The sequence below is a fragment of the Calonectris borealis genome, chromosome 4 (genome assembly GCF_964195595.1).
Source record: "Calonectris borealis chromosome 4, bCalBor7.hap1.2, whole genome shotgun sequence".
Taxonomy (NCBI): Eukaryota; Metazoa; Chordata; class Aves; order Procellariiformes; family Procellariidae; genus Calonectris; species Calonectris borealis.
Window position 1 is genome coordinate 50,466,346 of NC_134315.1, and position 27,868 is coordinate 50,494,213.

Sequence of the window (27,868 nt, forward strand, 5' to 3'; positions counted from 1 at the left end):
AACTTTGCTTTTAGCACAGCATGAGATTTCATCAAGATTTTTGAAGTTAGTCTGGAAAAGGTTGCAACCTGCCCAGATCATTCCTGGCAGTTGGCTGTCAATCTGTGTTTTTCCCTGCCAGTCTGCTCCCGTTTTGTCCAGATCCACAGTTCCTGCTTGATACCAAAAGGAATGGGTTGTTTCCATATCTATTATTGTTGTTGTTATTTATTATTATTATTTTGGGTGCAGAAGTGTTTTAATTACCCCTTTTCTATCACTGACTCTTTGACAATCCGTGGCAAATACTCAAAGAAAGAAAACACGGGGCTGATCTCTTATTACTTAACAGTGATATACTAAGTCATGAATTCTTAATATTTTGTTTGGTTGAAATAGTAATACAGCTTCCAGGTAAGCATAAACTTGTGATATAAATTTTATTTCTTGTTGTTTAGCTTCTGACTGAAAATAGTCATTTTCACTAGGTTCATGCCAGAGCCAAACCTTCCTCCATTGATTCTGTATGATGCTAAATCTTTGCCGGCTAATATGAACCATCAGCAAGTGGTAAATATTGATTGGATTCATGAGAGACTTCCTGACCTCCCCAGTGTGAAGAGAGCAAAGCTCGTTGAACAGTATGGGATTCTTCCTGAGCACAGCTTCACCTTACTGGTAGGTCTATTGATCAAGTGCTGAAATAAGCCTAGAAACTTCAAAGTTGCACAGTTTTTGAAAAGATTTACAAATGTCATATTAACCAGCTGTCAGTTCTCATGGATGTTTTTTAGTTGGAAATATGTCCAATGCATGCTTTGTACCTTGGAGCCATATACACAGAAGGGTGGGGAAAAAGAAACCATACACGTTGTGCCTAGAAGAAGCATTCTGCATGCAAGGTGCAGTCAAATAACTATTATTTAATATTGATCTTGTCTGTCTACACATGGATGCACCCGTAACTGACTGCAGCAAATGTACAACTTCCTGCTGACAAATCCTTGTCTGCAAGTGCCTGCTCTTCTTGTCTTCGGTTCTGGTACAAGGCTGGGCACATTGTCAGTATTTAACAAATTAATAGATGTGTTTTCCTGACTGCAGAAGCAAAACCAAAGTTTAAATCTTTCGGGTTCACATGCCCCAGTTGATCTGGCCTCCATATTATTTTGAAATAAACCAGACTTATTCTTAGGTAAATACACAAAATAGCTGTACAGTATCAACTTTGACCTCGCAATGCAATTTACCAGGGTTAGGTTCAGAAGAGGGGATGAGAAAGAAAAGGATGTGGCAAATATGGATATAAATAAGGAAATGACAGCAAAATCTCGTAAATTATTCTAAAGGACTTTGAGCTTCTTAAATACAAGCTGCATCATCTCTGTTTGCCAATGATAATGCTGTGTGGGGGCTAGTATACCCACCCAAGATTAGACATTTCACATAGCCAGTTAAGCTAGGACAGTATTCTGCTATGGTTACCTCTGTGATTAGTGGAGACAGAAGGAAAAGTAAGAGAGTAAGATTCAGAGCAGAACCATAAGTACTTTAAATTGTCCTCTGGAGGAGTTCCTTTCCTTTAACTATAAATGGAGGGAGAGCAGTGCACCTAACTTAACTACCTAATATCCTTCCTTTGTATGTCTGTAATTTAATTCACTTGTACAATAGCTGGTTCTACAGAAAAAAAAAATTGTTCTTTCTTCTGAAGAAAGCTGTTAGGAAAACTGCTCTTGTGGTGGTGTGCCATTTTAGTGAGTTGCAGATCTTCTACTGTTTGGTGGGCAGGTGAGTCGTAAGTCTCATCAAAGTAATGAGGCTGCAGTGATATCATCAAGAGGTGTCAGTAGTATCCTACCTTTCTATTTCGTTTTATAAGCTGGAAAATGTGATTTCGCAACCAGTATTCCTGTCCATGTATGCATTTTTTCACATCAACGTATTTCTCACATATTAAAATAAACCGAGCTCAGAAGGACAGGTAGGTCCTGAACTCTTCTTTCTGACTTTTTTTATTCTTCTCCCCCTCTGTGGTGGGTTGACCCCTGCCAGCTGCTAAGCACCACAGCTGCTCGCTCATTCCCCACTGCGGGGGGACAGCGGAGAGCATAGGAAGAGCAAATGTGAGGAAACTCATGGTTTGAGATAAAGACACTTAAATAATTTAAGGAAAGAGGAAGGGAAAAACCCAAAAGTGATGCAAATGCAATCACTCACCACGTTCCACAAGCAGATTGATGTGCAGCTAGTTTCCGACCAATGACTACCTCCCGAAAAATTCCCTTGCCTCAGTTTTTCTTGTTGAGCATGGTGTTGTATGACATGGAATATTCCCTTGGTCAATTTGGGTTAGCTGCCCAGGTTGTGTCACCGCCCAGCTTCGTGCCCACCCTCAGCCTACTTGCTGTGGGGGGCAGAGTGGGGAAAAAGAGAAAGCCGTGATGCTGGGCAAGTCTTGCTCAGCAGTAGCCAGAACGCCGATGTGTTGACAGCACTGCTTATTCACAAATCCAAAACACAGCACCCTACAGGCTGCTCTTAAGAAAATAAACTCCATCCCAGCAAGACCCAGTACACCCACTCCTTTCACTTGGCATCAACCCACTTCTTGCGTGTTTCAATTTTGCTCATATTGATGGCTTCTGCTGTGTGGTTTCTGTCATCTCTATCGACTAGCCCTATGTATTTGCCTCATCAACTGCCCTTTCTTTCCAGTTGTTCTCTGAAATCCACTATTGCCTTTGCTTTTCCCCTTTTAACTTTTTTTTCTTTTTTGCAACGTGTAAGACAATTAATGAGCTCGAAGCTGAAATTTGGGATTCAGCTTGTAATAAGATAATGCATCCATTTGAATGCATGAAGTGAATGTGTTCTTCATTGCGGGTCTTCTTTTATTGTGCATTAGAATGTCAGCATGTATACTCTCCATAAAAGTTGCTTGCCTGTTCACTGGGAGACTAGTTAACCTTAATTCATCTGAAAACGGTATGTCCATTGCTGTGTTAAGCTTACATCAAAAGTTGCAGAAGATTGCTGATAGGGCCAGATGCACAAATCTAATGAGCATTCTTTTAGGTTAGAGCGCCCAGGAGTGCTCATTAAATAAATGGCAGTGGTAGAGGGATGACTCTAAAATGCAAAATCTCTGTTCTGCGCCAACTTGTTAGAGAAAACATTATGCGCCAAAGTTATAATAAAACAATACCATATTTCAGCATGCAAGTTAGTTTCTGAGTTTACTTCACGAGCTCTGTTCTCATATACAATAGCTACCTGTATGTACTGCAGTACTGAGAATCTGAGACTCTTGCTTTGCCTAATTACAAGATGTACTGAAATGTAAGGAGACCCTTACCTATTAATATCTTTATATTTGAAATTTCGTAAGTATAAACTGCTACATTTTTGACAGTTTTGTATAAATGGCAAAAATAAATGAAGTTTCTGATTTTCTTCATGCAGAACCCTTCTTACTCGTAAAGATACTATTCTTTGAGCCGCATAGACTCCATGGTATTTGGGTACTCAATTTCTGCATGCAATTTCTACTTTGCTGTGTAAACTGGTAGGCTGGCAAATACTTCAGTCAAGAAGGATCTCTGACAACTTTGCCAGTTATGGTATTATAGTATTTTTGTCTTACTTCCTATTGAGTCAAAAAAATAATATGTATTGGCATAGACATTAATGTGACGTTTTGTTTTCAGAAAGCATGCTGAAGTCCAGGGAGGTCCAACTGAAAAATAGATCAGTTGTCACAGTACAGCGTTACTAAAAAACAGTCTGATCACTTCCTTTCTCATCTGAATTCCAAGTCTTCCTGTACATTTACTGCTCCCCTGCTTACTCAGATAAAAGCGGCGGTTCCACTTGGGCTTTGGCTTATTGCTTTGGTGGAATAATTTCATTGGTGAATCCTTTGAATAGTCAAAAGTGGGATGCTGTAGAAGTTGTTTTTGACCATTTTGTTTATGACATGCCATCCTCATACACGTTGGTGCGCAGGTGACTTCATGCTTATTTTTAGAATTTAAATCATTTTATAAGAAACTGTAGGAAAAAGTTTGAACTTTCTTTGACTGCTCTGCTTGTCTGCTTTAATAGGCTAGATTTTCTGTTTTTTTTTCCCTGACAATCTTGCACATTTTTGCAGCAGTTGTTACCTCACAGTTGGTTATTGTGGGAACTGTGATGGTGAAAATGGGAATAAGAAAGCAGAAAATGACATTTTATTTGTTAACATTGATGTAGTTTTCTTCTTTGGTTCTTTGGGAAACATTATTGGTCTTTAAAAGCATAAGTTTGCATTACAGACCCAATGTCCCTAAAGATTGTACCTGTGGTAATTTGTAAAACAATGTATTGTTTTAGACTTGTTTAAAAAGCACCTGGAATCACTCCACCACTAGTTTTTTTGACATCTCAGTACAGTTAAATGGTTGTTTTAAACTATGTTTAAGAAAGAAATTTGCACCTGGTTGAAATACTGGTATGTCAGATTTCATGCCAGTGAGACTCTAATGAATAAGTTACAGTGTATTTGGTGTGTAATGGGAGCACCAAGTGGGCCTGGATCACAGACATGGTGCTGCAATTCCAGATTTCTGGTTTTCCTTCTATGAAGATTAAAATATGTTATTCAGAATTAAGTGAGAACAGTCAGTGTTCCTGTAAACCAGCTCGTTAGAGCGTGCAGTGGTTTTCAGCTCAGATCTATTGCAAGGGACAGGTGTGTGTGTGTTAGTAGTTGGAGTGAATTTGGCATGAAGAAAGTTGACCAAAATGCAGAATAAATTAAAGTCAAGTTCAAGTAGTACAGTATCTAGAAATTGAAGCTAATCAAGTTATGCCTGCATTTTTTTAATATGGCAAGAAAATAAGGAAAATGTTTCATTTCTGTCAGTCATTTTGATGTTTTGACATCCTGTCGTATTCATTTCAGTCCAGCATTGCTGGGTTTTCCTACTTTTTGGCTACAGAAAATGACAGTCACTTTAAAAAACCTAAAATGAAATGCAAAGGAATTTTAGGGAATATGTCTGGTTTTATGTGCACAAGTACTGGGTATGGGGTTCAGTACCTGGTAGCATACATAAGTCTTCTGTCTGAGTATTCCTGGGCTTTTCTCTTCTTGCTGCCTGGAAATCATCTGATTAAAATGTGAAGCCTGGGTGTGTTTGTCCTTGATTTTCAAACGTCTGGCAGCAGGGTCGGAGCTGTAGCTCCAGCCAGGTTGTTGGTATCCAGAAGTCTGAATGTGCCCGCTGCTAGAGATACGCTTTCCAGCCTATACATGATGAAAGTGTTGGACATGCTGCATCTGACTTGTCTAGCCTGCATTCAGACGTATGGTATCCGCAGGCACTGTTTTCGTGTGCATAATGTTGGAGCTAGACCTACTCTGCCTGGAGTGTTTGTAAAACCTTCTGCAGCATGTGTAAAGAACCCAGCATTTATATGTGCTCACTTTTTCCTACCTAAATTGGACAGGTGTTTTTGTGGAAAGGAACCTGCTGTTTAAATAATCAGTGTTTGTTTGTGCTAATGAATCCTGAGGTGAATTAGAAAGAGTACAGTATTTAGTAATGCATCATTTTAGTATTTCCACTTCACACACACACAGTTTTTGATCAAGTTTACTGTAGTTCGGTAATCATGTCATTCCTTTTACTGTTTTTTTTAAGCCAAATTTGTTCCTCTAGTCTATTTAGCCTTAGATTTTACATTATTTGATTACAAAGTAACCGCTAGTTAAATTTGTAAGAACACTGGAGAAGGAAATTATGTCTGTGTGTATTAGATAAATAGGGGGAGTTACAAGATTTACCTTGGTTCACAGAAGACCTCAGTGGCTTTCCTAGGCTGAGAACTTGGTTTCTTTGCTCACAGTCTCAAGGTAAAGGGGATGGGTCTGGTTTTTGTCACACCAGTTTTACAGCACATCAACCATTAATCTAAGTACATTTTGTTCTGTTTCACAGAACAGAGAGCAGTAGTCTGCAGTCTTCTCAAAAGCCATACATCATTACCAATGAAAAATGTGGTATCTAGAGCTGTTGGAAGTTTGTGTTGTGAAAGTTTTGAGGAGGAAAGTCTAAAATTCTGTATTGCTGTGGTGACAAATTGCCTTTAAAACAAGGGCAAGTGGGACTGTTTTGACAGGATGTGTTTGAGTGGAAAAGTCAGGCCTTGGTTTAGTGTGTACCTGCACTCTTTTTGCTCAGAACTGTTTAGAGAGATCTGGCTGCAGTCAGTATGTGCTTGGAAAATGTTTTTGCTGTGATGATAGTATACTTAGAATAGCTCCTTGGCTGTCTCTAAACTGTTACCTCTCACAGCGTCTGAGACCTGGCTTGTCCTCCTGTGCATTTATGCCACACACTGCAGAAGTCCAGTGGCACTCTGGATTTGGATTCCGTCTTGAAAAGGAGCTGCCACTTAGTATCCCTTCAGCCTTCAGTAGACCTAATGAGTTCTGTGCTACAGTTAAAGATCCATCAATGCCTTGATGACAAACAGCACAGCGTTCAACAGACTGTGCAGTATCTGTTCTTCTAAAAACAATCTCAGATTTCACTTAGGCTATAAATTGAATCCCCTAGTGTCATACCTTCTGAGCATTTAGGGTGCTGTGGAAAAGCTTACATAGCTTCTCTGAAAAAACTAGAAAAATAAAACCTTGCTTATTACAGTGTGACCTTTCCATATTATTGAAGGGCGAATGCAAGCTAAACTTACTCCTTCAACCCAAAATAAATAGAAGTGATTGCAAGATCAAGAACTATCTGTAGACAGTTTCAAGAAAAATCTCTTCTTGGTAAGAGGTAGCACAACAGCCTGTTAGATGGAGCATTATATTTTCTAGCATTATACATATTTAAAACACATGAGGAGATGGGAAAGCTTCTCCCCAAATGTTAATTTTAGGGAGGAGTTAAGAAAAAAAGATCATTTCTTTATTTGAAGTTCTGTTGAAACAGCCAGGCTGGCAGATAAGCTGTACCTATTCTAGACGTAACATAGTTTGTTTGCAGTTATATTAATAAAATTACTCCGAAGTCTTGTGACTTTACAATGAATTCACAGAAACAAGTTTACTTTAGGATTGAGTATTTATACTCCGAATGTAATTGTATAGTTAAACATGTTGGCACTCTGGTATCTTTTTGATGCATTTAACTTTTCTTAAACAGAATGAAGACGGATTAACAGAATTCTTTGAAAATGTGGTAAAACAGACCCAGATGAAGCCAAAGAAAGTGATCGGCTGGATTCTAAATGACCTGCTCAGTTATTTGAAACAACATTCCCTTACAGTAGAGGAAAGGTCAGGCTTCTTGATTACTACAGTGGTGAAACAAAAGTGATCCTTTTCTCATGTACCATGAATAGTATCGTGTCACTCCATTGCTCGCTTTTGCTTTAGTTATTATCTGTGAAGTTTGTTAGGCTAGGCAGTACTACGTAGGTCTTGACGCTGTCGTGCTGCATGAAGTTAACCAAATATCTTGCAGAGAAGAGGACCACATAGTTAAGAGTAGTAATCAGAGTCTTCCTTCTTTGGAATATGAAGATGGTAAAGCGTAATCAGGCAATCAATACCAAAGTTGAATATAGTGTATCATGAGGAAAAATACTAGCTTGTCATGCTAAACTGTGTGATCTTTAGGCAAGCAACAGTGGCCTAGATATATTACTTCACCTTATTCTCTGAGGTAACTTCTGCCCCCTTTTTCCCTAGCCCAGTCAGTTCTGTTCTCTTGGCTGACCTTCTGAACCTTCTAGAAAAAAAAGAAATTTCTTCTACAGCAGCAAAGCAGGTAAGTACCTTTTTGATTTTACCTACTGTACTTTGAATCTGTGGCTGCTTACTTCATTCGTGTAGCAATTTTGTAATCAGTTAGTGTGTACCAGTACATCAGTTGCTTTAAAAGGAAATTATTTGGAATGTTGATGAAGGATAAATTTTGTATCTATTATGTACATAGAATAGATGAAAATGCCTCGTGTGTATATAATCTTACAGATACATCTGCATATTCAGTGTTAGAAGGGGGCACAAGCCAAACAGTAGATTTAAGCAATGTCAACTGAAGTTCTGCTTCTCAACAGACTGGGCACTAGATCTCAATTTCACAGTTCAAGTCAGACCTAAGTGAAAGGTCAGTGGGAGTTAATCCATGACTTGCAGTTAAGCTGAGAGTATCTACTAGGTACTAAGGGACAGTAAGGTCTAAGTTCCCAAGCATTAGCGTGTGGAAAAGGATATAATTCACCTGAGTGTAGTCACAAAAAGAGTTCTGCTTTGGTGTACCCCTGAGTCAAAAGTGGAGAGGTCTGGCCTTTCTTTTATCCTTGCTTCTTTGAGCAAGTGCTATCATGGACCTCTCAAGTGATTACTGATGGTAAAGCTAGCTTTCCTCTCCTTTTAAATATCATCTTGTTTAGGACAGTCTGAAAAATCAGCTCTTGATGATCTGTATCTAAAATTGTGAACTGCTTATGATGGGTACAGTGACTGTTTTGTCTATAGACAAAATTTGGAGGTTTTTTGTGATAGGGAATAATCTGTCATTCACCTTAAATTGTTGCTGGCTCATTTATGTGCAATGCATTGTCTTTTCAGATTAATTATTATCCTCTAGGCAAGTACATTAGATGACTCCTTCTTCTCAGATGTCCATCAGTGAAACTGTTAATGCAGATATTCTGCTTTCAAGCTTTTAACACTCTGAAATACACAGGGCGGATTTCCATCTTTCTACCACATAGTGATTTAATCCAAGTACAACTTTGGAATAGTATTGAAGTCAGTTCACTTTTTTTTTTTTGTGTGATTATAAGCCAAGTTTAACTGTTGCAAATGTGGCTCTTTACCCTACTTGGAGACACTTAAACTTCCTGGTTTGTTGTTTTCTTTTTTGGAGATGCTTGGGCTTCTTAATTAAGTTGGTCTTGTTGTTGGTCTGCTTCTGTGAATAGCCAGCTGCATATAACAGGCGTCATAAATAAGGATTTAAGTGCCTGACTTCAGGCATGTGATTTGGAAATTTTGCATTGGAAAAGTAAAAGCTTCAAAAAGGAGATAAAGTATTAATAGGAAAAACATTGGAATGCAGCACAGTCCTGTGCCTGCGGGGTTATGGCACACCCATCAGTTTGGTGTTTGCATTTGAAAGGAAGCTTAAGAACTCCAGTCTTAACACTCGGCTTCCTTGTGGAGGTAGAGACAGGGTACTAATGCTCTTCTAGGGGAGTTTCTTGCCTTATGATATATTTGTGTGCCAGCACTTCTGACAAGTTATGAAATGTCAAGAATTTCAGAGATGCTTTTCTTGTTTAATTACCAACTCCATGTAATGTGCATGTTGTCCTCGGTGTTCCGAAATTGGACACAGAGGAATAACAGTACTGTTTGCCCTCACTGAGTGATGCTATCAAACTGCAGAAACCTTGCCACATTTAGAAAAGTATTTTGGTTGCCTGGATGTCGGAAGAAAAACAAATGTTTATAACAATTCTCAGCAGTAGGCAGAGATACTGGATGGCCCGAGGGCAGAAAAGGCTATATATACACAACAGCAGATGGATTGCAGCACTTGGGGTGGGGGAGAATGAACTGCAGTGGTAGAGACAGATCCAACGAGAAAGGATGGAAGGGTTCGATGGGGTGAGCGCGCAGACATGCATACACATACGTGCTCGCTGCAGGAAGCTGTTAACAGTTTAAATTTTTTAAGAGGTTTTGTGTTTGCTCTCTGCTGTATAAGGCACTAAACACAGGCAGATAAAAGCTGTGAGCGCTGATTATAGACACAGAACATGGTATGGTAGGATGCATATGCCAAGGAAAGGGCACTGTGTGCTTACATAATTACCACTTAGGTAATTACAGAGCTCACGCCCAACTTGCCATCAAATATAGCATCCTACTCCAGAGGTCTCCGAAGCAGTTTCAGACTGGCGTGCCTGTGCACAGGGGAGCAGCTTCCAGCTCTGCTGGTGTGCGGGGCTGTGGGGTGAGCGTGTCCTGGATCAGGGGACCTGCGCAGGCACGTGCCATGGCCCACCCCAGAGGCACCGTTTTGAAGCCCACAGTGGGAGCTGCCGGTGCTGGTCACCCAGGGCTGAAACCAGTCTGATGGGGAGTATGCCCGAGCTGGGGCCTCGGTCCTCGTTTGCAGGGCTGGCAGTGAGTACATCTCTGGCATAAGGGGCCTGCCCTTGAGTTACGGCATTGTGGGAGGAGGCTGGTTCCTGGGCCAGGGAAGCAGAAATTTGTCCCTGCTGCTGAGCGCCATGCTGGAGCAACTCCGCGTGGACACCCTTGTCACGCGTTCATCGGGGATCTGTAGCAGGGTATGGAGCGGAGCAGACCCCAGGTCTTGTTTGCTTCTGCAGTTGCATCGGTCACCCACATAGGAATAACTAAAACAGACCCACTTGGCACCCCGACTTTAAAGGAAATGAGTACAGCACACAAACCTAAACAGAACCATCTGCTTTGACAATTACGGGTATACCATCTGGAGGACTGGACCCAGCCTGCCCCTCACTTTTGTCAGAGGCTGAGGGACAACTGCCAGACATGGAGGCTTCCATCACTGGAAGGGAGAGATGCCCACAGGACTGACTCGAGTGGTACTGCCTGCTGCTTCCTTCCCACCCTTGGCAGCAAATCACTGCAGATAGGGTTTCCAGTTGGAGCGTTCTCAGGCACAGCAGTGAGCTGGCACGTTCACCAGTTGCAAAATGTTTGATGTGATGCCCGTGGCAGCCAGACGTGTAAGTCCTGATTAATTCATCTTGACCAATGGTTTGCTGCTATGCCTGTGTAGGTAGAGACCACAGAACATCATTAAAATCTAATCACGCTCAGGCAAGAATCAATAGTAGAAACTACTGAGATTTCAGTAATGGAAATGGGGCCTGAGATTCTCGTTTTGGCTCTGGAGACTTCATAATTTGATCCTCCTGTTCTGGTGCAGGCAGTTTGTGTAAATGAGTTGAAATCATTTTTTAAACTGCTTTCTTTAGATTCGTACTCCTTGCCAAGTGGAGAAACACATTTTTAAAAGTGCCTCTTTGACAGGTCTTGGCCACATCTCTTTCTGCTTTCCTACATACCTGTAAACAAGCAAGGGCCTTGATAACATTGTTGCTCTACTAGCTAAGTGGAGATGCTTGTTACCAAATTGAAAAGTACACATGGTGCAGATGTCACAGGGAAAATCTGGTGCCTTCAAAGTTTCTAATGGGCAAGCTTTTCTCAGTGCCAGGAGACGTTTGGCATAGGAATAGCAGGGAATCAGAGCTGGATGTCTGACTGTCAAGCTGTCCTGCCCCTGATCTAAGTCAGCCTGATGTATGAGTTGCTCCTGGGTAACTCTGCCATGGTCGGCTGCTTAGATTTTGTTTGTTGCAGATTTCCCCCTCCTGCAGCCCATGGCATCCTGCTTGAATACAAACCAGTCCTAAAAATCACATCTGCCTTTTTCCAGGAGAGCGATATGGCTTATTCATTATCCAGCCCCTGATTTGTGCAGCGCTTCAGACTCTCCAGGGTGTTTTGCTATGGGCTGTGCTGTGTGAAGAGGACAGGGCTCCCTCTGAGGGGTGATGTACCGTCCCGGTGCCTCGGGAGGCCTCGAGGACAGAAAGCTTCTGGCCCGGTCCCTCAGGGAAGGAGCGGGTGGGGGCTGCCTGGGGTAGCAATGGAGTGCAGCAAAAAAAAGGCAAGCGGCTGCAGACAGGTTGAAGCTCTGTTGGATGTATTTCTTTCTAGGGGTATTCCAGGTAGCACTGGCATGATGGTTTTTAAATACTGCACTAGAAGGAAGATCTTGTAGAAGGCATCATATACTGCACTGATTTATTTAGATATAAACAGCTGAAAGCTTTACTTATAGCGGTTGTAACTCTGGCTGCTTATCAGTAACTTTAATATTGTGATCTGCCTTTAACCCTCTTACAGGGAAAAAACAAGATGTAGCTGCCACAATACAGCTGCGTCTCATTACCCTCTCTCAAGGTCTCCAGCAGAGTGATAAGATCCCATAAAAAGCTTTGGGGTACTGCTGGCAAACAAATCTCCTCTTGCAGGAATTGTGTTGATGCATGGTTCTTAAATACCTGTTGTGGCTACAAAATTGTTTAACTGCAGGTCTTTTGTACCAGAAAATTCTTTATGCTGATGAAAATTGCTGGGGTAGTTAAGATACCATCCCACGTGCTTCATTTTTCCTAAGTTGTCTTGCTGCCCTGCTAATTATTTAACATGCAGTTTGAATGTCCCTTCTCGTGTCCCCATCCCAGCCTTGTCTCCATCCCACAGTGAGTATTTAATGCTGAAATTTTGATGTGACATCCATTTCCATATTGGTACATAGCAATGGCCCAAACATACAATTATATTTTCAGCTCAGGATGGAGCACAGGCAGCTGTTTTCATACGGGTTTTCTTTCTCTCCTTCCACAGCTCTGAAACAAGAGCAAAGGGAATACAGAAAATGACTGCCCAAGGAAATTGGTTTTTTATAAATGTTCTTTTCTCTCAAGTTTATTCCAGGGCGATAGCCCTGCTACAGCGTAGGAAAACACACTAGCATTAACAAGTGATTATTCCGGAGGCCTGGGTTCGCCCGCATTCCAGTACTTGGAGGTGATGCATAGGTGGGCTGGAGCTGCTGCATTCATTCCGCTCAGCACTATTTGTCTTCTGCTTTGTCATACGTATCCTTATTACAGCTTGCTGATGAGGACTGGTAATGGGATGAGTTACCTGGCATTGGACTTGGTACAATAGTCAGCTAATCGTCAGTTCCTAGGCAGAGACATTTCTCATGGAAATGCATCTTCTTACTGCTCTCAGGCAGTTCTTCTGAATAATGTGAGACGAGCGCGAGTACTGCCTGAGGAGCAGCCTTGCAGTCAGCGACAGCCTCTGCCCTGGTGCCCCCCTCTCCCAGCGAGGGGGCGGTGGCTCAGTGCAGCGAGGTAGACGGGGGCTGCGCTCGGCAAACTTCTTTGAACAGGTGCCGTCACTGGCAGTAGCGGGCAGCTGCCGGTAGTGCGGTAGGCTGCAGAGCACCAGTTGCGAACCATTAACCTGCTCTCATGCAGTGAGTGAAAATGCTTGTTTCAGGATGCAGAAAAGGAGGGAGGGTACAAGAGCTCTTTCAGCAAGGCATAGGGTTAAATCTTAGGTTTGCTCACGTTTAGACAATCTGCTCTTGCTTTAACTAAAATCTGGCTTCTTGGATCAGTAACTGAAATACTGCATGTAAACGACATTGATATGTCAAGACACTGACCTTCGCTATTCATTGTGATTTTCAGGTGCTTGCGGAATTGTGGAAGGGAGAAGGGAAGACTCCTCTTGAAATTGTTAAAGAAAAGAAACTTGAACTGATACAGGATCAAAAAGAGCTTGAACAGATCTGCCAGGCGGTGATTGATGGACAGGAAAATGAGGTGATTATGATGGTGCTGGGAAGCTTGTGCACTATGGCAGTCTGTGGCACTAAAAAGGGGGTTAAAATGGCCTTTTTTTTTTTTCTCCTTTTGATTGGCATTTGAGCTCTAGAGACAGTATAGGAGCATTAAAGCTGCTGCTCAGATATTATAAGGCTTTTCTTCTCCTTTCTTATTTTACTAAGTGTTTTTGTGGAAATTGAAGCATACCCAAAATGATCAGCAGAAGAAATTATCAGTCTGGCTAATGTGCTAAGTCATTCTGAGAGACCATAAAAATTTAATGCAGAAATCCCCAAAACTGTGGGGCTCTTTCCCTCTTCGGCTATACTGCCATTAACCTGACCTGGCCACAGAACTCTGATTTTTATGTCATCTGTTGTGATATTAGGGCAACACTGTTAAACTGTTCTGAAGCCGGAGATTGAAGTTAACCTCCAGCAAGGCATGTATTAGTTATGGAGTTAGAGACTCTATTAGAGGCTGGCAAGGCAAAAATTTTACTTGCATCTGTCTCTTCGCCATGTCCCTGTCTCCCTCCACTGCCACAGAGATGAGTCTAGCTGCCTTTCCTGCCTGACAATGTCTGTGGGGTGGGGAGGAGCCGGACCCCCGTGGCAGCGGCATCCAGAGCTGCTGTCCGCCCTGCTGTTCTGCTGCTGGGCTGTGGCAGCAGCGCAAATGCTGCAGCAGGAAAGACGGGGTTTTGGCTCTTCCCCATCTCCTTGGAAGGACACGCAGCAGCCTGCGTGGCTCATCGGTCTAACGAGGTCTGAGCCAGGAAAAAGGGAAAAAAACCCTTGTTGATCATGAAGGGGAGGAGTGGGAAGGGATCTTGACAGAGTCTAAAATCTGCTTTATAAAAAGCAAAATGAAAACAAGTGCTTACATGTTCTCTGGAGCGAAAATGTAGAAGCAGAAGTGAATAGCTTACTTCTAATATAAACATTGTCTAGATACATTTGCCATTTGGAAAAAACCATTAACATCTTTTGAGAACAATACCACCCACCCCAGATCTCATTGGGGGATGCTAACAGCTCTGCAAGAGCTTTTGATAAAGAAAATGAGCTTGCAGTAGGTCGGTGTGACCTCCATCAGACTGACTCATTTGCAGAGCCTGATAAAAGTGCTGCTGTATTTTCAGACTGGTACTGAAGCGCAAGTGTGGATAGAAAGAACATTAGAGCTGATTGGGAAGTGCAGAAGCCGAAGGTCCATAATACACTCCCATTTCAATAATAATGCTTTCTCTGAGAATGTAATTCCTCTCTGTTTTCCACTGTTCTAGTCAAGCCAAATGCAGCAGAATGGCCTCACTTCCCTACTTTTTCTAGGTGATCTTTCGCCAAGGCAAAAGCTGCCTTGAAGGCCTGTAATTCATTGCTTTAAATTGCTGCGAGAGCTTACCTTACAAAATAGTTAGCTGAGTACTTGACAGGGTGAAAAAAAAAAGTATGCCTTGCTTTTTGACAGTAGATTTCTTTAAAATGAACTAACTTACAAACAGTTGCTCAAGCCAACACTGAGCACTTTATGAAAATGCAGTATCTGGATTGTACTGTATTCTGCCCCATATAGGTAATTTCTAGCAGATCAGGAGTAATGAGTCCTTTCCATATTGTGACATTACAGAGAAGATTTTAGACTGCCAATAATTCGGATACTGTAATGAGTAGCAATATTTGCATTTGTGCTTGGTATTGGCACAGTGGCCGATTCATATGTTCTCAATCCTTCCCTTAATATCTGTAAATATGACATCCTGTTTAATTGAAGCTATCGTGTTTTGCCCAGTAACTCTGACAATGTAGAGAATGTCTTCCCTGCCACACAAACAATGTGAAGGCCAGAAGCTTGTCTTTAAGCAGTAGCATCTCCTTTAGAAATGCCCAGAAGTTAAAATGCTTTTTTCAGTGTCTTTACTTAACTTTTAAATATGGCCCTTGCTATTTTGCAGGTGATTGTGCATCAAACACTAGATATCTGATAGGAGGTCATACTTCTGATCAGTTAATTAATGGCTATATTGCAAAGGATTCCTTGCTTAAAGGAAATAGCATGCTGTTACAAAAACACCTACGTCTGCACTTGAAGGACCTCACAAATACTAACAAATAGATTGTGATTCAATGCAAATTACTTGTTGTAACTGAACAGTATATTGAGTAAAAAGGTAGATCCTATTAGCAAAAAGAAGACAGTCTCATTTTGTGGACCCTTTTCCAGGAAGTCGCTGATTCAAGTTGCAGACACTGTTAAAATCCAAAAGTGTTTTCTGACTTTTTCAATAAGAGGAGATCTTTCTATTAGTTGTAAGGCCCTGCTGCTGTAGGGACTTGCTGTTGTCTCATGGGAGCAGAGCAGGAGCTTATTGCAAAGCTGAAGGCAGTTTTTATAAATAACACCTTAGCCCAAAATATAGTATTCTACCACAGTGGTCAAAGGACAAAAATATTCATACCTTGGCTATGAATGAGTGAAAATGTCCAGGTTTACTCTAACAGTGGTGTCTGTTGATTTTTTTTCTTTAAAGGTTATGGCGATAAAAGCAGGAAATCGAAAAGTTCTAAATAAGTTAATTGGCCTGGTTCAAAGAGAAACACAAGGACGATCCAATCCTGTTCTGGTGAAGCAATTATTAGAGAAGAAGCTGTCAGAGTAGCCGAAAGAGAAAACCGCCCACGTGTGTCTACAGAAGACATGTGCTTCGTTCTGTCTGGTTCACTGCAAATGAACTTTGGTGCCTCCTTGTGTGTCATCAGGATTGTTGGTTATACTTCAAGTGGCATGACGACCTAGCCTTCCCCAGATGCATCAGCCAAAGGCAGATGAGCAAAAGTATAGCAGGAGGTGATACAGCCATTTGCATCTCCCTCGCTTCGGTGTGGCATTCGGAAATGTGATTTCCACGCAGCCATGGGAAACAAGTTCCCAGAGGTGCCTGTGAGTATGCAGAGAGCGGAAGCTGTAGTGCTTAGTTTTGTAATAAAGCAAGTATAAACTCAGCTTTTCTAGCTGCTTTTTTGTGAGAAGGGAAAGTCATAGATCTTGAATGCAAAATCTGGTGGTGCACACTAGTAACTCACTGTAAATTAGTGTGAGCACACTAGTAACAATGATTAAAAGACCTAGCAGTAATTGAGAAGACCACGTGTGCCTCCGTGCCTAGCAGATGGGGAAAAAAAGTCCACTGCTATCATTTTTCCTGTTTTCTGAGGGATAGGGAAAAGATGAAGTCACTAGCCGCTTAAGTGCGTGCCTGAGGCTAGTGCCACAAACAGGTGTAAGTGCCTACATCTAAGAATGAGCGTCAGGTTGTTTGCTTGCCTTCTCCTTGTTGTGTGCCCAAACATCTGCTTTGCCTACTAGCAGCTCCTTCCGTTCTGAAGAGTGCCTAACGCATGCATGCCTGAGCCCTTTTGAGGCTCACATCCCATTTTTTTTGGCCTGTGAGGTTCAGCATAGCAGACGTGGTTCTGCTGGCACTGCACGACCTTCACAGGAACAAGTATTGCCTTTCTCTTATGCGGTAGCTAAGTAAAGGGACTGTTTGCTCCAGTTTGATTTTTCTCTGCTGATGAGAACTTGTCCCTGCGTTAGAAATGCTCCAAGCCCAGGGCTGCATGCTTCTCTGGCACGTGACTTTCTGCACCACGTTGTGGAAGGAATTGAACATGCAGTTGCCTTACCAAAACTTAGCAGGATTCAGCTGGATTCCAGGGTCTGTTCCACTGTTTAATCCTAAGGAGTGTTTTATGCTGGTTTTTTTTAATACCTTCCATTTTTCACCTTCTAACTTTAAGTACCCACTGAAATCCAGGGTCCTAGAGTTAACTTCCCAGTCCCAACCCACTTTAGCTGATTAAACCATTAACAGGAAATGCAACTAGAGGCAGCCTATCAAATTTACATTTGCTAGGGGAAGAAATCCCATTTAGTACCAGGGGTTTGAAGTTCCTAAATCGCTTCTGGAGGCTGCTAAGCCATACATTTTAAAGACCACATTTACCTCAGAGATATGCCTTCAGAATTGTTCTTTAGGATCTGCCTGCAGGGCAGACCTTGTCACAGGAGTGCAGCAGGTATGGCCCTGGGACTTCAGTCACCTTTTGCAAATATGGTGCTTGCAACACTAGTTCAAACTAGGTTGATGGCGGTTCATTCTCATGACTAGTAGTGCTAGTGTATGTCTCGAGGAGGACATTTCTGTACAAACTGGCTCACGGTTCAAGTGTGAATTCTTAATTAGAAGGAAAAAACCCCCATGGTGTTCAAATACATTTAATGAATAAAACGTATACCCATTATTCACATAAAAATAACTTCAAAATTCAAAAGTCATACAGCTGACAAAAAGCAGTAACATAGTTGCAATCAAAAACTGTGACCCTCCCCGCCCAAACCTCCAAAACCAACAAAACCCCAAACCAACCCCTCCAGGATTTTTCATGTAACCTTCACACAAAAGCTTTTACTATCACTTTTCACGTCATGAGCAAAAAGTACCATTTTTCCTTACGGTGGTGTGAGTTTTCAGGTAAGTGTTCAGTCAATAAAGGTTTAAATTATACAGCAAACTTTAAATTTTGGAATTCTGTTCAACTCTTGCCATGGCAGCAAGAAATGAAAAGGCACAAAGGCTTCTGCATGAAATCTTGAATCTTAATTTAAAGGTGCTCCCTCAGTTTAGAAAAACATGATTGTTTCCAAAAAGTGGTCCTCCAAGGTTAACGCCTCTTGTTGCACAGCTTGATGCTGCTGTGCTGAGTTTCCCCTCTGCTGTAGTGGGTGCCTCTTAAAAAAGAGAAAAGCAAAACAGCGATGTATTTGGAAGAAGAGTAATAATTAAGCTGTATTTAGAAGAGGGAAGGATCTCCACTACTGTAGCATGCCTACTGCTGGTAAATGTCTTTTTAATGGCTACTTCTTCTTAGCCACTCTCTTCCTACGTAATTACACTTTGCTAATATGGTACAAAATCTGTTAAAAATCATAAGCCAAATTCTATACAAGTACAGCGTTAGATCTTTAAATGGATTTACTGTAAATCTCAATCTATTTTCACCTCCACCTGCTAGACACAATGGATAACCAGAAAGGTTAAAAAGGGATAATTGTAATATTCTTACCCTTCCAGGGAAGGGAAAGAGCAGCTATAGTCTGTAAATTTTGCACTGTATTATGAAACGGTCACTTCTAAAATTTTTAAAGAAATGTTTTGCAGACACACACAAAATGTAAATTTCTTTCTGATAGAAAAAAGCTGTTTGAGTCAAATGAGATCAAGATGATGAATCTTTTTAACATTTGTGGAGAGACCAGCTACCAACTTTGAAGCAGTAGTAGCTGGCAGTGCTAGGACTGAGAGACGAGAAGGCTCAGCAGGGCCAGCAATGTTAAGTGCTCCCACTATGGCAGCCTGCATTAAGGAAGGGGCTCATCAGTCACCTTACACCATTGTGATCGAACCAATAGAACCAGAACACCGGATCCTTTTTTTGCCTGCCAAGGGCCTGATACAGCAGCCTGAGTACAACCACCACCACTCTCTGTGTCCAAAATGGAGCTAAAGGCAAATTCTAAATACTCCACAAGTGAACTCTGTACTGCGCAAAACACTTTGGTTTATATTTGTATAGCAGTAGTAGATGGAGCACATTAAAAGACAGAAGCAGCAGCCTCAAGGAATTTAATATCTGCTATTGTAAAGACAAATAAAAAAAGCCCCATAGGACACATGGATCCGCAAGATAAAAGGCAGAGCCTGACTATGAAGTGTTCGATGTCAGAACATTTTGCAGACCAGGAGGCTTTTTTCAGTGGGGTTGTATGGAGGCTAGGAGCTCAAGAATTGAGATTGAGGCTTTGACCCCAACTTGCAAGTCTTATTCAGCTACAGTACTGATTGCAGATGCCATCTGTGCAACAGCATTAGGCGGGGTGAATTAAGGACAGTTTCGTGCAGATTTTCGGCAGTAACCATCCATGAACAGAGAGCCAAGGAAAATGCTTGCAAATTAAAAGCTGACACGAGACACTGTCACGACAATCTCACGTACTCGTTGCTGGAAGTCCGTTAGGAGGTCACTTCTGATGGTGGAGAAATGATACTTGCTATCCTGTATAGCTGGAGTATCCCATATCCGAGGTTGCAGAGGAGGAGAAGAAAGTTGTCGAAAAAGATGCTGGCAATGCTGAAGTAGTGAAGAAAGAATTTCTAGTGCTCAGCCTTGGCTGCAGAGTTTAATTTTAACTGTGTTAAAAATAGAAGCATATGATAGGAACCTTACCTAAAAAATTTACAGCTAGAGTATTCACGCTGTGATTTCACTGTGGCCCCTTTCCACTCCACTTCTGCGGTGTGGTGTAATATTTTCATTTCTGTTCTGAGCACCCCTCTACCTACACACTTTCACAACCACTGACTTCAGCAGCACCTTTCAGCGACTTATGGCCTTGTGTGAATGCTCGACATGCAGAGTGTGTGGTTTTTTTCACATAAAGAAAAACAAATGGGGTTTTCACTCAAACTGTGTGAGGAAGATGGAGTACCATGCTGGTGGTCTTTTTGCCCTTGTTGTCTGCATCTTCCTCGCAGTGCTATTTACAAATACTCCAAAGTTCATTGGATTCTGCTTCACATAATGGCCGTATAAAGCCAAGTTACAGCAGACATGAGGTCAAGATTCATCTTAGAAACTTAACCTGCATTGGGTTGGCTGTTGAGTGCAAGTTGTCCCTGTACCCAGGTAATATATATAGAGAGGGAATTCTATGGCTAAACAGTGTGAGGAAGGCAATAAAATACAAAATCCCAAGTTGTCATGACCTGTGATTTGCTGCACCTTTTTCTGCCCATTGCGATGACAACTTTAAACTCCACATAGAAGAGCCCTGGGCTAAGCCAGATCAGTAATTAGGGAACACAAAACCTCTTCTGACTGTGCTCCAACACACACCTGTCACGAATGAGTGGTTTAGAGGCCGCTTAAACACCCCACATCAGGCTGTACAGCCTGAATTTTAACTGCAATAAAACAAACCTACAGCAATGCTCAGGTGCTGCCATGAGGGAAAGAAGATGCAAAAGAAGGTAGAGTTTAGTGAGCAATGCAACTGTGCATGGTCCCAGCGAGTACTGCCCGAGTCCTCCCTCTAGGACTGTCCTAGTCCCAGACCCTGAAGATCTCCCATAGGATGTACAGGCATTTCACAATTGCCTGCAGCATTTGCTGACCAGTTGTACATATAGATGACTTTGCTGTCCCTCCCCTTTATCTGTGCCTGTGAGGTCCAACTCATGACCCTGCAAATGATTCCAGCTGCTGGCTTTTCCCCCAAAAAAAGACTGGTGACAGTTGTGCCAGGCCCCACGTTACATACAGGGGCACATAGAGGGGCAGCCAGTTATTTCATGCCACATCCATTGCCTTGTCATCGCAGCCTTTGGAGAAAGGCCTAAGAGCTGGATTCAGTCCTTGGAGCTGCAGAGGTTGTACTACCATGAGCTAATCCTACAAGAACGCTTCAAGGCCAACAGTTTCACTGTAGGGAACGCTCCCTCCATGCACAGGTATTTTGTGTAAGCACGAAGGAAAGGTTCTCCTGACATAACAGTCGCATCGGCCACAGCTTTAATCATCTAAGGCATTTAGACCCACTAAGCAGGCATAACTGTCAATAAGTTACATTTTACTTTCTCGTTTCTAAAGCTTGAGGGGCCGTATTTTCAGACTGGTCTTAGAGGCTGCTAGGTTTTTCACACTGAAGCTCAGACTGATGTTACGGGACAGGAGTTTTATGACAGACACTGGTCAGAGTTGCCAACACCAAGCTGCGCTTGGACACCGAGAGACACGAGTCCTTGGCTCAAGCTGCAGCAAGGGATACCGAGACCCGGAGCCGCTCCCTCTCCTTTGAGGACGAGATGGCATTTCGTCTGAGCTCTGGCCAAACTGACACAGCAGCACTGAGCTGGACACAGTTTAGTTGTCTGGGATTTGACTCCTCCATGTTATTTTTTGGTCTATATCCAAGCTAGTTATTTTTAAAGTAGACTACAATAAAATGCAGCTGCTGTGGAATTGGCTTTGTCAGAAATGTAAGTTTGCAGGTATTTAAGTCCACAATATGTAATTGTATGCGGGCGGTTTGCCGAAGCCCAAGAGAAAGTTACTTGGTTGAGAAATGCAGCCTTTGCACAAAAGTTTCATCAGGGCTTTTAGCCCAGAGACTTCAGTCTTAATTTAATCCAGCTGCCACACAAGAGCCATTATAATCAATGAACAAAAAGAAGATTTGCACAGTCAGCAGCAAAACGCCACTTCAAGTACCTACATATTTGAGAATCCAAGAAATGCTCCTATTCATAAATAAGAGGCTTCCAACTGAGCATATAACAAATAAAGTACATTGATGCTGGGCCACAACGTGTTTAGAAAAGCTGGGGGCCCCTAAAAAATAGAGTACATTTAGTCAGAGCTGGGCTTTCACCGCCAACAAAATCACTGAGATAGCGTTGCATTCTGCGGCTGGCTGCGGTCTGACAGCTGGCACCACCGTCATATTATCTGAATACCTATTTATGCAGGTCTGACACCACCTCAACGAGCAATTTTTACCCTCCTTCGCACAGTTCTGGCCCAAAACATTATATAGCAGTGCTGCCCACTTGGACAGTTACCATAGGATGTTGTCATATTCATTTTTCAAGTTTGCTATGAGCTTTTTCTTTCTGATCCCTGGTAAACCAGAGCAACACAAATGTAAATTCTTACTGCATTTCACACAGAGGCAAGTGCCCCCTGCTAATCTGCGGTGTTTTACCTTTGGTTTGCTCATTAATGTAAGCAGCCTGAGTGTCACGTACCTTCCATTTCTGCTGATAATGCTCAAAAGGTGCAAGGAAGAACATACTGTAATTATCTAAATCGGATCTGGACACAGCAGCAACATTACTGTACTGTGCCACAGCTATCTGAGTTAAAAGAAAAGGAAGAGGGAAATCCCAGTATTCTTCTCATAACCGCGGATGCAGTTTAAATGTTACAAATGTAATAGGAGCTGTCATAAAAACTGCAGGCATGACATAGCAATTTCAGTAAATACAGCACAGTAAATTGCTTATTAAATCAAGCTGCCCTCAAACAGGAGCTGTGGCTACAAATTCAAATGATACAATGACATAATTTAACTGCACCAAATCACACCGCTCCCATCCTTTTCTTCCCAATCCTGAGATTTTAGAGCTTCTTAGAGGAGCCAAAAAACCTTCCTGAAGCACGAAACCTTCTGTGAGGCATAAGCAGAGTGCACAAAAGGGTCGTGAATGCGTACGTGCTGTGTTAGATGGTATATATACTTCTCTTGGTAAATAGAACTTAACCTCTTGAACTTAAGCCCTTGGACTCTGCGGGATGCAGTAAGTTTGTTTGCAAATGTTTTTCTCTGAAGGAGTGAACAGACCACTTGGGCATTACGCCCAGGCCAAAGAACAATTAGAATGGCGCTGGTGGTAGAAACGCTGTTCAGGCTTACTGCCTATCCAGTCCTGTTCCCATTCTAAAGCATGGCCCCTGCCGATGTCCGAGGTCCACCCCAATCACACCACGTTTTCTCCCACTCTAGGAAATTTACCAATCTTACTAAAAAGATCAAATCGCATCTGAAAGACAAATGCACCAAGCGGGTATGGCAGCACACCACCACTGAATTCATCAGACTTTTTACAAAGTGACAAACCCCAATGAAAGAGGAAATGAGTAACTTGTGAACTGGATGCTCTGAAGGATGTATCTGGGTGTGCTGGTGGGAGGGACAGCGCCTGCCCTCTACTGGGAATTTTCTCATCTCCATGGAATACAGCTGAGAACAGAAGCTCTCAGTTCTGTTCTTCCAAACCAAGGTCAGAAGTTACCAGGACAAAAAAGGCAGTGCTTCTTTCACATCCGAAACTGAAACACCAACAACTTGATCCCATTTGAAATCCCATATTTTTCTTTAGAGCACACATGGAAAAGATCAAATTTAAGAAAAATGCCTAAATACAATAATGAAAAGGCAGTAAGTAGGGCCAACAACACAGCACATAAATTGCAACTGACTGTACATGTCCAAAGATCAGCACATGCAAAAGGTAATGCTGTTTTGAATGAAAGTTGCCAAGTGCGTTAGCCCAATTAATACAAGCCGTGTGTGTGTGTGCGCGTGTGTGCTGAGACTAACCCACAGGGCATCCAAAAATAGTCAAAAGAGAATGACTACAACTGCTTTAAGACAAAGTGTTCACTCTATAGGTAGGTTGCAAAAAAAAACAGGTTGAAATTGCCAGAAAGATTCCTTGCTACAGCAGAACAGCTTAAAAACACACTCAAAGGCTACATCACTGGAAATGTGGCATTCACAGTTTGAAACATCTAGCAAGAGGCCGGAACTTAACTTTGGTACCACTGAGCCACCACCTGCATGTTTTGGAATAGATCTGCCAACCCCAAGACACTTCATTTGTGACTGACACAATGCACCGAAGAGGGGCTGCTCTAGTCACCCTCACGCGTGAGGGTGGGGAAATCCAAACCATAGAGCACTTCCTTACTCTTGGAAAGACCAGCTGTGTCTTCCGGGGGCCGACCAGCTGGACCACAGCTTGGACCATAGGCATAAGGTTTTTTTTGGAAAAAGATGTATCATCAGTGAGAGACGGGATAACACGTTACCTAACTGGAGGGAAGCAGCTTATTAAACAAGGATTTGGCTGAAGAACTTATGCACATAAAGGTGATTAATCTCAAAAGATCAAAATTTTCAAGCTAAATGACAGGTTCTGCATTTTGAAGACAGGAAGGTGCAATTCCTGCCAATATTTTTTTTTGCTGGGTGCTGGACATTATGCTAATATCACAACTAAGACATAGCAGCAAGTCTGATCCCACTCAGGAACCAAGTTACACATATCATTGCCATCTTTACAGTCCTGAGCCAGGGTCACTGCACTCGTCCACCTCTTCCTTTTGGGGACCTGATAGATTCCCCATTTACAAGGGGATGCTGCGCACAAACACAGTTCTGGCCTTCCAGCAAGAAGTCTTCCACACGACTCCAGATTTCAAAGGCTGAATTTATCCTACTGGATGCAGAGCATAAGTTCTGCTACAGCTTATGAGGTAAATCCTCCCCTTCCTCAAATTTACAGATGCTTTTTTGAGCAGTCCACGTTTTAAAATCCCCATGTAGCTTAATAGACCTGCTGAGATGAAACTGCCGTGACTTCGTGCATTTGTTGAAAACACCAGTTAAAATTAACAATCTCAAAAGAAATCCCTTCTACCCAGCAAATAAAGATTCTTATTTTAGAATAAAAACAAGGGAAGGGAGTGTTCACATAGTAACCTTACTGCCTTGAGCACTGGTCTGCAGAATTCTTTGTTAAAAAAAAAAAATTCTTTTTCATTCCTTTTTAAAAAGTCCTTCAGAAAAAGGATTGGATTGCTTCTGCAATTTAGCACTCGTTTCTGAACCACTAAAAGTTAGCTGATCACACTCATTTGGTACTTTTTCTTTTGCTCACATGAAGTTCCTGCCAGAGGAGGTGAGGAGCCGAGCAAGCACTGACCCTGCATCCGCAATGCTAACACACTTTCCACACACAACACTACTGAACCCCTTCAGGTCAGGCCTGCGAGTACAGCATGGAAGACAGCACGACTGGTAATACTGGGAGCGGGAGCAGGGGAGTCGGGAAAGAACCCACCACGTCCTAGGACCAGGTTAAAAAAAATAAAGATGATCTTAATTTGCTCATTGCCCATTTACAACAACAATGCAGGGAAAAAAAGAAAAAGAAAGAGCTCTCTCAAACCTGGATAACTAAGATTTAAGAAAAAACCCACAGCCTCGGCTTCAGCTTCCAAGGAAGCTTGTGAGGTGAAACAGGGCCATGTGGAGGTCAGTAGGTGATTTACAGGATGTTGATGCAACGGTGCCTAAAAAAAAAAGCAAGTGAGAAGTGAGAGGAAACCAGAAAGTCAGCTAGGAAGCAGCATGACCCCCAGCCATCGCGGAAGTGAAGACTATACAGCAAACAAGTGAAGGTGGACCCAGAGAAGTTCTTGAGGTGATTTTGTTAGAGGTACACTTTGGGATCTTTTTTTCCTTGGAATAGCCTACACAATGTCTGACATTGTCCTAGTCTGACACAATGAATGACACAATCACAGCTTGTAGATTAAAGGTACAACTTTTCAGAAGCATCTAAAGGATTTAGGAGCTTAAATTGCACAGCAAATTCCACAGGAATTTGACCTGTAATTAATTAGACTCTTCTGGAGTGTCTTTGTGGTTTTTTTTTTTTTTAAAGTGTTCTTTTCCCTTGCAATCTCTGAGAAAGCGTGTTTCAAAATCAGGATGTGATTAATTGGAGCGTTACAGAATTACAATGAGCAGGAGAACTAATGTATGCAAGTGTTATTTCTGATTTCTGTTTCTTCAGATTTCCTGGAGTCACTGTTAGTTTCTTCCCTGGACAAAGGGGTTTAAGGCTTTCTTGAACTAAGCCCCTCTTTATGTAGCCAGCTACAGCACAATTATGCTACTAAGATAAGACGAAATGCAGTGGTGATGCAGCAATTCATCATGTTTGGGTTCTTCTAATGAAGCCCATTACTCACAGAAGAGAATTTTCTCAAGCAGTTAGTCACCAGCAGACAGATTTCCCTGTTACTTCTTCCTTTTCTACAGCTGGTGAATAGTCTGGTCCTCCCCTCACCATCCCAAAAGTGCAATATTAGGAAAAGTCAACACCTAAATTAAAAGTAAACAAACAGTATTTAACTTTCCCTTAACCAAAAAAATTAACAATAAAACAGAACAGCTTTCAGGAGCAAGCCAACCTTTTTCATTTAAAAAAAAAAAAAAAAAAAAGACAAAAACAGCCTGCTGTCCTTTTAATACTACTGAAAGATATTGAATACCTTTCTTTAGCTTATTAAAAGAAGCATAAAAACCAAACTACATACTAATTACAGCTTGCATAGAAACATTTTGTTTTGTACTTTGTGCAAATCTTACTAAATAAGGCATGCTTGAGAGTTTAGGTAGCAATGCAGTAGTTATCAAAGAATGCTGAGAAACTGCAAGGAAAATTCCAGGCAGCCTGCAATCCACATCCACTTACACAGTTCATTTGACTTCAAAGACCAACAGCTGATAGCTGCAGATCTGTCTGCAACATAAGGCAATATGGTATGTGTAGGGTCCAGCACCTGCTTTCAGCTAGTCATGGGTTTAATACACATAAGATCACTTGAATTCAAAAAACCTGAGCTGCTAGTTAAAAAGAGGGCTTCAGAAGTGGATTGGTAAGAACCCTGTTTCAGGGAAAAGGAAGGGAAAGGGGGGAAGAGGACAAAGACATGAAGAAGCACAACCCTTCGCATAAAGGGGTTTTGTGCAGATTTTGCATGTATTTTTATACCCTGAACTGTCTCTGTGAGGCAATGTTTTTACAAACAAACTGTTTTCTAACAAGTTATCCAGAAGAGTATTTCTGGAACAGAAAAAGCTAAAACATTTGCCTCTCTTAGCCAACCTACAAGTGTCTATTGCAGAAATTCAACAGGAATCAGTGACACTAAAGAAGGGTGGCTGCGTAAAGAGGAGGAGGTGAAGTAGGAAGCTGCAGTAAGAGCAGTATCAGAAATCTCTCAAATAAGTTATGTAGCACAGAGGGAAATTATAAGACCTAATAGAAGGTAATGTGGAATAACATTTTGCCTCGTTCTTCCCCCTCCAAATCAAGTATTTTCAGGAAATATTGAAGTAGACCTTCTTTTGTAAGCAGCTTTGCATTGAAAAATCTGTTTAAACTCCAAAAGCTTTTTTAAAACACATTTAAAAAACCCACTAATAATAATCCTCAAAATCCCCCAGTATTTTGTAACATAAAATAGAATGTTCCTGGGCAAGAGCTGCCAGCTCCTTCAGGAACTCCGGGAAAAGGGCAGCTGCGAGTATGGCATTCCTCACGTGCGCGGGAAGGCCAGGATGAGCCAGGCCTTTCTTTCCCTTCTGTCCCAGGAAAGGCTGGAGTACAGCCGGGTAAGCTTCAGAGAGGTTCCTTCCTTTCCCTGCGTTGCTGCTGTGCTGGACATTACCTAAAGCCAGGAAGAGAGGAGAGGAGAGGAGAAGAAAGAAAAAGAAAAGAAAAGGAAAAAAAAAAAAAAGACTCAGTATATTAAGCACACACAGTATTGGTACAGTGTCCAAGCCCAGTTTATAAGGATTGTGTTTAGAGCTGTAGTTTGCAGTACCCAGACCGTGCAGGGAGATACTCCACTAATCCAACATTTTAAAGTTTTACATGGCCTGATTCTATTGCATTTTTTATTAGCTATCTTTCCCCAGGTTGTAAATT

At 41.9% G+C, this 27,868-nt stretch overlaps 2 protein-coding genes across 9 annotated transcripts in view; one reads left to right on the plus strand and one right to left on the minus strand.

The window, feature by feature from the left end:
• The window catches only part of GATB (glutamyl-tRNA amidotransferase subunit B), a 43,093-nt gene extending 26,630 nt beyond the window's left edge, over window positions 1-16,463 (plus strand). For 7 of the 8 annotated variants that reach the window (XM_075149502.1, XM_075149504.1, XM_075149503.1 and 4 more), the window contains 5 exons: window positions 468-657; window positions 7,176-7,309; window positions 7,724-7,802; window positions 13,321-13,455; window positions 15,992-16,463. In XM_075149502.1, coding sequence (XP_075005603.1) covers window positions 468-657; window positions 7,176-7,309; window positions 7,724-7,802; window positions 13,321-13,455; window positions 15,992-16,120 — 667 coding nt within the window. In that variant the 3' untranslated portion in view covers window positions 16,121-16,463. The remainder of the gene's footprint in view (window positions 1-467; window positions 658-7,175; window positions 7,310-7,723; window positions 7,803-13,320; window positions 13,456-15,991) is intronic. The other variant, XM_075149506.1, reaches the window with a different exon arrangement.
• Window positions 16,464-21,245: 4,782 nt separating this feature from the next.
• Window positions 21,246-27,868, minus strand: part of FHIP1A (FHF complex subunit HOOK interacting protein 1A) — a 44,485-nt gene continuing 37,862 nt past the window's right edge. The window contains exon 11 of the mRNA XM_075149501.1: window positions 21,246-27,608. Within this exon, the coding sequence (XP_075005602.1) occupies window positions 27,358-27,608 (251 nt within the window). The 3' untranslated portion in view covers window positions 21,246-27,357. The remainder of the gene's footprint in view (window positions 27,609-27,868) is intronic.